The sequence below is a fragment of the Thunnus thynnus genome, chromosome 12 (assembly GCF_963924715.1).
Source record: "Thunnus thynnus chromosome 12, fThuThy2.1, whole genome shotgun sequence".
Lineage (NCBI taxonomy): Eukaryota > Metazoa > Chordata > Actinopteri > Scombriformes > Scombridae > Thunnus > Thunnus thynnus.
Genome location: NC_089528.1, coordinates 17,096,206 through 17,107,146, shown reverse-complemented (window position 1 = coordinate 17,107,146; position 10,941 = coordinate 17,096,206). Strand labels below are relative to the sequence as shown.

Genomic DNA, 10,941 nt, shown 5'->3' with positions numbered 1-10,941 from the left:
TATCTAATTGCATAGCGAATACAAGGTGAAGGTGAGATTGTCTGATGCCCATGGTGTTTTTTTTTTCTTTTGAAAGATAAGGCTGGCAAAATCCCATGTGCAAAACCAACAATGAATGGATCCTACTCACATGTATTGTGTGTCTAACAAAGTCTGATACTGTATATCTTATTCCTCTGTGCCTTTTCTCTGTTGTGGTCCAAAAACGATTAAAAAGCCATCAATGAGTCACACTGGGTTCCGTTTACAGAGCTTTGCCAGTGTGTTGTGCTACATATCACAACCTCTTGACATTGCACTGAAGTTCTTTGAGAAATTTACAATGGAGCACAAAGTCAAGAGGTTGTGATATATAGCACAACAAGCCAGCAAAGCACTGTAAACAGAACCGCGTTCCCACGCATGCCTGAAACGGAACTACTCACTGAAGACTGAAAACATAATCACTGTTATTAGTCTTTGGAGTTGTTTCTAACCAAACTACTGTGACTCTAATCTTTGTGGCGAAGGAATATGTCTCCCAGTGCAATAGTGAGACTCATTGATGTGATTTTAATAGTTGGACAACAACAGAGGTCTACAGCACAGAGGAATACGATATATCAGGTTTGGATACACATAAAATACTTCAAAGTTGGATCAATTCATTGTTGGTTTGGCTCTGCACATGAGATTTGATAACAATAAGAAAAATATAGGAAATTGCCAACCATATCCTTTAAGTTGCCAATAAAGTGAAGGAGAATGACTGAACATGTCTTATTTATTTGAGGTAAGCACTGGACAGCACTGGACATGTAAGAGGATACAAGTTGGCATAGGCAAAAAGTGACGAGTGATGACAATATATCTTCCTCCTCTTCCAGAGTGCTATAGCTTAACACCCAAATTGAGACTGTTCTTTAAGCGACTCAAATATTTTACTCCTGTAATACATAGTATCACAGAGTAGATCATGTTCCTCTAACGTTGATGTGCAGTTGTTTGCAGAATGTATTCATGATATCCTCACAGCACCTCTGACTGTTGAAATTCTAGAAGTTAACGTCTACCACCTTCATACCCAACCCAAGGAGAGCAGATGAAGTATCTGGGGGAAAGGGCAAGTATTAGCTAACTTTCGGTCTGGCAGCACAACAAAGTAGTTATCCATTCACTTAAAAGATGTAATTTAGAATTTGCGCGTTTTATTGCGTAGGTGTGTGATGTATGAGTGTGTGTGTGGGGTGTGTGTGGGTGGAATATTTTTGCACTCACATGGAGGATGATTGTAAGTCACTGTGTTTTATTTACGTCATTGCATCCAACTTCTGACTTTACACTGGAGTAACTCAATGTCAAATTAACATAGATAAAGGAAAGAAAGAAAGAAAGAAAGAAAGAAAGAAAGAAAGAAAGAAAGAAAGAAAGAACAAAAGAAAGAAAGAAAGAAAGAAAAGGAAACCACATTTATATTAATTTTCTAAGATAAGATGTGTTGGTAAAATATTCTTCAGTCCGGTGAGCCCAATTTTATCTCAGCATCTAAAATCACCTTCACTTTCCTCTTGACCTTCTTGGTGCTTGATGGTGAGCATAACTATTGCCTTGGCCCAAAGGAGCATGAAGAATTTTTAAGACAAATATTAACACGTATGAAAACCCAAGGGAATGTCCTTTTAGAGCAAGGTCACTTACATGGTCATTGAATGCATCATTAAGTTTGGCAAAACAAAATTACCATAAGTTTTAATGTGTGCAGTGTTTGTGGATCATTGTACTTGTGCAGCCTGGGTCACTGACTGTGGAATTTCAATGTATTTTCATAGTCCTGTTGGCACCAACTATACAAGTGAGATCAGGATAGAGTTTAAGATATTTTTATGCTGAATTTTAGGATTGTTCAGGTTGGAATTAGGCATGAAAGTTTAACTATTTTGGCTAAAGTTATATGAGCCTTTTTTTCCTTCCACTAATGTTGATGATCACTAAATAATTATATTGTCCAAAATGGCTTGTTTGCTCAGCAACAAAGGCTCTGCAAGTCTAAATCCACCACTCCATCCCCAGCACACTTTTGAGAAAGACTGAGCTACAGTATGATGGCTGCTCGGGAATATTTCTAGTTTAATACATTTCTACTAGTGAACCAGTTTTATTATTCCAGCATTTATTAAACAGGAGAAGATCGGCCACCCCTGCCATTATCTTCGTAGTTATTAAATGTCACATGGGTCAGCATGTGCAGAAAGAGCATATAGTACATTATTGTATTATGATTGCCAAGATGTGTTTAACTGTTGAATGGATTGTGGAAGCATTTTTATTCTGATTGCACATTCATTTTGATTAGTAATGGAATGGAAGGTAACCTTTCTATTTTTCTGTCTAGTTCTCGAGGAAAGCTCTGTGTGATTGGGGCTCTGACCACATGTCTAACAAAACGACAGAGTCCTAAAAATATTGTGTAATGTAAGAGAAAAAGAAAGCACAACAGACCACTGTGGCTCTAATCTCACTTTTGGACACCCACAACATTAGCAAAAAGTCTGCTGATGATAACCTTGTGTGTCATAAAGTTTATCGTGACAAGGAAAATAACCAAAACAAATTTAAAAAATCAGCATGTCCACAGTGTCTGGTACGTCCTGTTTCTATTATTTCAGGTATTGTTTAGTCTGTGTTTTCAAGTCATCATAAATTGATCCATGAAATACAACTCCTCAAACTTTTGAATAATTTCATTATTAGACCATCTTATATAAAAACACAATTTAGTATTTTTTCAGCAGCATAACAAAGTCGCTTAGTGGATTTTTCACCTTGTAATTTTTTCCCTCACTACAAAATGTAACAAATATATTTATCTTGCACTTGAATGATTAAGTGTCTAAACTTTTGACTGGTACTTGAAGAAAGATTTAAATAATGTATTAACTGATCACTTGTTGTAGCTAACAATGAAGCAGCTTTGGGAGACTGTTCAAGAATTGCAGAATTGCCTGAAAAACTTCTGGGTAATCCATAATTGGTAAAAAGTTGGTCTTTGTTGTTTTAGTGTGTCCAATAAAGGAGTAATGACATACAGTACCTCCTTTTTTGAAGGAGTTTCAAACATTTGTTTTTCTTTCTAGATCAGACACAAGAAGGAGGTAAGCGTACTATTATTTTACAGGGAGGATTTCCGACCAATGAAAACACTGAGTATTGCTTACAAGGCTTATAGCTTTTCACATGTTTGCAATAATTTCCTGTAGATTAAATCATTAGATTTAAAGATACTTGGAAAGGTTCTTGTACTTGAACTGACAAAAAATAAGCAACAGATTTCTATTTCTGTTTTTTTATAGTGATCTGAAGTAGCTAAGAGCCTTGAGTACCCCTTGAGTAATGGCTGGATAATGTATGTTTAGATTATTATTTAGTTCAGTGATTTAAGCAATTACTGTAAGTAATACTTGCTGTAAGGCCTCCACGCACATTTATATAGAGAGCTATGGTGTAGTGTTTTCTTTATTTAAAGGTGCAGTGTCTAGAATTTAGTGGCATCTAGCAGTGAGGTTGCAGATTGCAATAAACGGAATACCCCTCCCCTTCCACTGTGTAGGATAACCTATAGTGGCTGTGAAACTCACTTTCACTCACCAGGTAGACAGCGATACGGCTGAAAATAAAGGCTAATGTTACTCCCTGTCTTCTGGATGAGTAAATAATGTTAGCAAGTGGTCGTTAACATGTTCACTATATCAGTTTTATAGGATGATAATAAGTCAGTATCGTGTTTACAGCTTGTTGCTCTACCACCATGTGGCCAAAAAATGCAAAAGGCCCTCTCTAGCACCAGTGTTTGGTTTGTCCATTCTGGGCTACTGTAGAAACATGGCGGTGCAACATGGCGGGCTCCATGGAAGAGGACCTGCTCCCTATGTAGATATAAAGGGCTCATTCTAAGGTAACGAAAACACAACAATTCTTATTTTTAAGTGATTATACACTAATTAAAACATACTTATGATTATATTCCATTTCTGCCAAGTTTGTTCCGCTAGATGCCACTAAATTCTACGCACTGCACCTTTAACCACTTATGTCTTTGATAAATAAAACACATGAGTCTTTCCTTACAGTGATCTCTGTATTCATCCAACAAGGATACTGTAAGTTTGATCACCGTGAAGGTAACGTGTTTATCTTTCCGTTCATACTAAAAAGGGCACGGTTCTTCCTGGAAGCTTATCATGGAACAAATTTAGAAAAGCAACGTGCATGTGTGTTTGCTAACAATGTGCAAACACTTAAGCTCCTGATCCAGATAAAATATAGATGCGGATTTGTGTTTGCCTCATTCTCAAAAGAGAGGTGAACTTAATGGTTTATGGTTTTCAGAGCTGTTACACATCCCATGATACCTTTTGATGTTCTTACCAGTAGCTTGGTAAACCAGGCGCTTGTTGAGGTTAACCCTCAGATCCTACTGGTTACACAATAACAATAACAAGCCTTAACTTTTTTCAGCAATGAGGAGACAAAACAATTGGCATCTTTTACTTAATACCCCATCTGCATTATAAGCAACATCACCAGTGTGTGTGAGTTATGCACTAATGTGTATTTTGTCACATCTCCTGCTGTAGGATATCACAATATCATTGCCATCTGTGCAGTCTCCCTCTAAAACTATTACTTTTGAGAGTTCTTGTGGATGAGTTTGAGTCAAAGTTCTTCCTTAAAAGTTCTTCCAAATATCTGAATATCTGGTGGTTTTGTAAATATTGTGCTTACTGCAGCGTGTTTTAAAAGCTCTAATATGACTAAGATGCTGAGGCTGACAAAGTCACAGTGTGGCCGCACTTTGTGCAACAGTGCTTCTGTGTGCACAGTAAGCAAACCTCCTGACTCCTCCCCCTGAGCAGGCTGTTTTATTCCTGTGAGGTGATGCTCGGTTAGTAACTTAATAAAGCTGCTGGATGCAATCCCGGGGCACAATGTGTGGACCATGTTCGTCTGACAGACCTGCTCTCTTCACTACTGAGCTCACACAGCCTGCTGCTTTCCTGTAAGTACTGCAGGTCACAGCCATTTCAACTTTTTAGAAGTGATGAAAGGGGAGATGTCTCTGCTGATTGAATAACTCACCAGGACTTATGAATGAAAGCACATCACACACAATGGGGACAGAGAGGGGGAGAACTTGTTATTGCATTCGGTAAGTCTTAGTATTTTGATCTAGGAAAAGAAATGACTGAAGTTACCAATGCAACTTTGTTGCCCTGGAGGTTTGTTGAACAAAATGCAATGATGTTAAATTATGCACTTTCAATGTTTTTTCTAAATGTGCAGTATCTTACAAATGTTTTAATTAATGTAAATCATGTTTTCCTTAGCATTAATAGTCAAGAGTAGAGATGCATTTTTCTTAAAGATCATTAAGTGAAAGCAATTAAATGTTGTATTATTGACTGTAAGTGTGATAATTTGCCCCTATACACAGTGTTTAAAGAATGCTCTGTATGGCATTTTGTGATGGAAAGTCACTGACTTAAATCCCTAGTGGAGTTATAAATATTGTGCCCAGAGGCAGCTATCCTGATAGGGTTCAGTATATTTCCAGCCACATGCACACCCCAGGAATACATAAGTAGGCTAATCATTTTGCTCATCATTCTTTTTGCCAGGAGGTTTCTGTCCTGGTGTAACTGTCAGAACATAATGGTGGCATTTAAAGGGATCTGGACCAAGGACTTCTGGAGGGCTGTATCCGGAGAATACCTGGCCACTCTCATCTTTGTTTTTCTCGGTGTTGGCTCCACCATCAACTGGGCTGCAGAGGAGGAGAAGCCTCCCCCAGCTGATCTAGTCCTTATCTCCCTTTGCTTTGGCCTGACCATTGCCACCATGGTGCAATGTTTTGGCCACATCGGTGGTGGACACATTAATCCGGCTGTCACTGTAGCCATGGTTATAACTAGAAAACTAAGCCTGGCAAAGGCAATGTTCTATGTGATGGCTCAGTGCCTGGGAGCTATTACAGGCGCTGGAATCCTCTACCTAGTAACACCTGCTGCTTTAAGGGGGTCACTCGGTGTGACCATGGTAAGAACTTGAACTATGTTCATTTTTACATGTGTATATGATACATTTTCCTACAGTTTAGTGATTAAAAATCGTCTGTTTCCAAGGTGAACTCCAAAATCTCAGTAGGACACGCTTTGCTTGTGGAGCTGATTATAACATTTGAACTCGTCTTCACCGTGTTTGCCACCTGTGATCCCAAACGAACAGACCTAGGTGGCTCTGCTGGCCTGGCCATCGGTTTTGCTGTAGCCATTGGCCACTTATTTGCGGTGAGTATGTTAGATAAGAGATAGATATGAAATGGCAGTGAGGGCAAGAAGGCAAGGAGAATATTTAGGGCAGGGACTCTATTTCCATCTCAAAATCATATTAAATTCATCACCCTGCATTCAAGAATTCAAGAACAAGACTGGTTCCAAGTGCAAGCCTCTTTAGCATGCACTGAAAGTTTCAACAACACTGAAAAGAGCAGGTGCATCTAAGCATCTATTCTTCAATGTGTGATATTGTATGCTTCTCACTGATTCACACCCACATGCACATCTTCATTGGAGGCTGCCATCGCATGGCAACCAATCTCTGGGGGCTCCCTGAACCCTGCAGAGCAAATGAATGCACAGGGAAATAGATGTTATCTCTCATACTGCTCAACTGATTTCTCCCTAGGTCTGTTTAGCAAATATGACTTGCATAAAATATATTCTGCAGTGTAAGATATATACTGAAAATCAAAATACAGCAGCATTGTACCAAGAAATGTATTTCAATGCTAAACACAGCTATATATATATATATATATATACTGTATATATACTTTTTTTTATCATTCAGACTCATCATTTAAAATCAATGCTCTTATATGTTTTCCAGATTCCATATACAGGGGCCAGTATGAATCCTGCTCGTTCCTTCGGGCCTGCAATGGTCACACTTAACTTTGAGTACCACTGGGTAAGAGATACTGTACAGTTGGCCAAAATATCATTTACTTACTCCTGACAGTGGGCCAGTTTGATTGTGTCTGTATAAGTTAGAAAGCTTAGAGTTTTAGTATAATAAATCAGCTTAATGGTTCAAATGTTAAGTTGTGTGACTATGTCAGAATGATTTCAAATGTTTATGTCTTGTTGTAGCTAATTAAATGTCCTGAAGAGGGCAAGCTCTTCTACTTGTATGGCATGTTGAAACCTGGTAAGGTCATAGTTTCAGCACTTTGACAGGACAGTAAAGACAGGTGCGACCTCATGACAAAACCACAAATCAGTTTTTTACTTTTATCAATCAGTAAATGTGAAGAGAACAAAACACACTCAGGTGGGTTAGAAGCTTATTAAAAACTTTTACACATGACACTGGAATTTATGATTTCATCCAACAAAAGAATTGCTGAAGAGTTGCAATTTTACTGCATTTTCTCCTCCAGCTACATAATGAGATGTCACTTAACAAGGTGTAAAATAGCATTACTTCTGATTTTTTTGTATCCAGGCAATACTTTCCAATGAGCTATTTGCAGACAGGATGGTGTCATATGTGTGTGTACGTGTGTGAGTGTGTATATTGGGGATGTGCTTAGGTATAACACTGTCAGTTACTTTCACCGTGGCTGGTATCATATTCGGAAGTGTCTTTTCTTGGTGCTCGATGCCTCAGACACCGCAGAACCTGCCTCTGATGAAGGTTCACCTTCTTTTCCCAATCTGTAGCCTAATAAAGCAGGAGAGTTTGACAGTTTTGGCTGGAGTGTCCATGCTGCATTGCGTTGACAGAAATAAAATATCTCCCCCATGCACTGATTATCCAGCTGACTGATTAAGATGTTTCTCTTGCTGTTTCTGATAGGTGTACTGGGTGGGACCCATTCTGGGGGGCATCCTTGCTGCTGGTCTGTATGAGTACCTGTACTGCCCTGACCCTGACTTAAAGAAGAAGCTGAAACAGGTCCTTCAGAAGGATGCATCAGGGAAATACAAGGAGGTAGAGGCAGAGGACATTGCCATCAAGCCGGGTTCCATCCACACCGTCGATCTGGAGAAATCTGAGAAAAAAGATCCTTTCCGGGACTCGACAGGAGAAGTGCTGTCCTCTGTATGACTATCACGTGCACTGGAAATGGAGACCAATCTGTAGAGCAGAATGACAATCAAACTGTGGAGTATCCATCTTGAGCCTGTCCCCTTTCAAATACTTCATCCTCAAAGCAGAATATGATTTCTGTCCACGAGGCTTTACTGCAGGGCTGAATTACTTTCATTGTCATAAAGCTAATATGGTCAACGTCCACAGCCTATCAATACTATTCCTAAGGCTCCGAACGATTTTGCAGCAGTGTTGGCATGCAGCATACATTGCACGCTGTAGAATGACAGCCCCGCAATACATTGAGTTAAGGAACTATGTATAGGGTCAACCAATTATGCAGGGTCATCACGCTGAATTGGAGAAGTGAGGAGGAAAATGCAGCCTTGTTATTTTTGGATTAGTGTCACATTTGGTCCATGTGCTGTATATGTAATAACAAGTGAGATTCTCCTTGTGATCATTAAGCACATTACAGGTCCCAAGCAACATAAGACAGCTCTGACAAGTATTATCAGAGGTGTATTACACTGCTCTCTATTTTCAGTGCATCAGTCAGGGAAACAACCAATTTATTACTATGAAAACACTGTGTCTTAGTAAAGGTCAATATACTTTTGGATGTTTATAATGTCTTCAACTATATAATTTTATTTTTTCTATTCACAATATTGTGACATTGTGCTGTTTTTACATTTTTTCCTTTTCTAGAGGTAGATTTGATTTTTGTTTTCATCTTGTGACTTGTGGTACCTTCATACTTATATATTTAATTTATTGCTAAAAGAAAAAGATGGCTAATCTGCCTTGATGACTTTTGTATTCAAATATTGCTCAGCTCTTCTCTTGGGCTCAACAATGTGACATAGACTGAGTGACACCATCACAAACTCGAGGTGGTACAATGTGTATTCCTGTAAGAATACTGTTGTAATAATAAAGGTTTTTTTTTTTCAAATCCAAGCTCCTATTTATGTTTTTTCTTTATTTTATTAATATATTCACGATAGATGTTTTCAAACAAGCAAACAGGATACCTGCACGTATCCACTTAAGCTTCCTCACGTTCATAAGAAAACTAGTGACCATACCTATACGGCTTTGTTCTTGAGGCACTAGTTTTTACTAGAAGGAGGTTCAGATCAATGATGGATTGGCTCATCTACCTCTAGATTATGTCTCCCCATGGCCAGATAAATGTCCATGATGTGTGTTCCCTGTGAGTTAAGTCTCTGAGAATAGCTTCATGTAATCTCATTCCATCAGCAGAGAGCACGGGAAATGATACCACTTTGTGATACAAAATAGAGGTGATCTGTTATGTCTACACTTTATTTCCTTTGCTAAAGGAACAGGTGCAATTCATCTTCTTTTTTTTTTCTTCATCTTTTTTTTCCCTGTAGAGGAAATGATCAGCCCCACTGACCCTGCTATATCAATTGAAGTTGTCCACGTAGTGCAACTATATTGTGTTTTCAAGGCTTGAATGCCAGTGTAATTCAGATACTAAATCAAAATTGTTTTTATTCCTACATGAATTGACTTGCCTCCTTTTCACCGTCTCCCAAGTGCTTTTTTTATGTGTGACAACAGCATCACCTACTGGCCACAGTGCTTATCGTCTACTGTGCAATAATGCTCCCGTTTGGATTTCTCCAGGGGAGGGCAGCCACGAGCCTTGGATGTGCAGATTACACTGCAGACGTGGGTAGACACAAGTCAGTTTTATTCATAAGTCTGAGCTACATTTCATTTGAAATTGGTCCAGGCCATTAATTCAGAACTACACAGGAGGATTAAGGGTTGCATAGCCAACAGGGACCCAGTTCTTGAATACAAGGTTTGATAACTGCAGAAGTAATTCCACTAAAGTTTTGTCAACCTTTTTATTGTTAGCATTTCTTTTTACAATTTATGAGAGGATGAGAAAGTACTTTTACTCAAACTGTGTTCCCAAAATGTTTCTGTATTAAAAAGTTGTAGACAGTCATAGACTTAAAACTAGTACTGTGAGATTGTTGATGTTAACAAATGGAGTTCTTCAAGGCCTACTGGAGTTAAAAATGGGCAGCAGTGATTCTCTCAGCATCGCTATACTTTACCTGCAGGCATTCTGCCTGTATCCCTTAAGGTTTCAGGGGCTCGAGGCCAGCACCTTCCCAGTTCCCCTTAATCATCTTTATTGCCCAAATAAATGAGTACATAAATCTGATGTTTCATGCATTGACTATTTCCTCTTGGGACAGATGAGTGGGAGTGGGCTCACTTGGTTTTGATTTATCAGCCCATGTTCATCTGAAGAATAAATATAAGGACAGGTGAGGGGAGCTGACCCTGTTGGATTGGAATCTGGTATTGTTATAACTTTAATATTGGAAAAAGAAGAATGTTAAAAAGTGATGTGGTGTGCATACAGAGCAAGACATTGTTGAGATTTCTTGTGATACATTTTGAAATTCTTACATACATAAATGAGGAGATGCTGTGAAGTGTCGATCAAATCCTGACATTTCATTAGAAGATTGTTCTCTCTCTGTGTTAACAAACTTCCAAAAGTCGTCTACAGACACCTCAATTAGGAAAAAGCTCATAAAAAGTGACAGCAAATAACAGACCAACACTTCTTCAGCTGTCTCTTTGTTAACATCTTGAATGGCTTATCAGCAAGATGTTCATCAGACACGGATAGTCTTCACAGTGGCTGCCTCCATAACACATTCATTTATGTACATTCACATTCATTGCAAATACCAACAATGGCTATATGATGGGGATATTGTTAGAACTGCAGATTCATTTGCACATACA

The 10,941-nt window shown here is 38.7% G+C and overlaps 1 protein-coding gene across 2 annotated transcripts; it reads left to right on the top strand.

The window, feature by feature from the left end:
- The first annotated feature begins 4,927 nt into the window (after positions 1 to 4,927).
- LOC137194244 (aquaporin-4-like) lies at positions 4,928 to 9,096 on the top strand. Of its 2 annotated transcripts, none has more exons than XM_067605960.1 (5): positions 4,928 to 5,035; positions 5,655 to 6,072; positions 6,159 to 6,323; positions 6,925 to 7,005; positions 7,897 to 9,096. In XM_067605960.1, the coding sequence occupies exons 1-5, from the start codon at positions 4,947 to 4,949 to the stop codon at positions 8,146 to 8,148; spliced, it is 1,005 nt and encodes a 334-aa protein (XP_067462061.1). In that variant the 5' UTR covers positions 4,928 to 4,946; the 3' UTR covers positions 8,149 to 9,096. The 2 variants fall into 2 exon arrangements, with proteins under 2 accessions (XP_067462061.1, XP_067462062.1); XM_067605961.1 differs by having other exon boundaries at positions 4,951 to 5,185.
- Positions 9,097 to 10,941: the final 1,845 nt, after the last annotated feature.

Coding starts and splice junctions, on each gene's coding strand:
- LOC137194244 (XM_067605960.1), top strand. CDS start 4,947: ATGCAATCCCGGGGCACAATGTGTGGACCATGTTCGTCTGACAGACCT. Junction 5,036..5,654: donor ACACAGCCTGCTGCTTTCCT/GTAAGTACTGCA, acceptor TCTTTTTGCCAG/GAGGTTTCTGTCCTGGTGTA. Junction 6,073..6,158: donor GGTCACTCGGTGTGACCATG/GTAAGAACTTGA, acceptor TCTGTTTCCAAG/GTGAACTCCAAAATCTCAGT.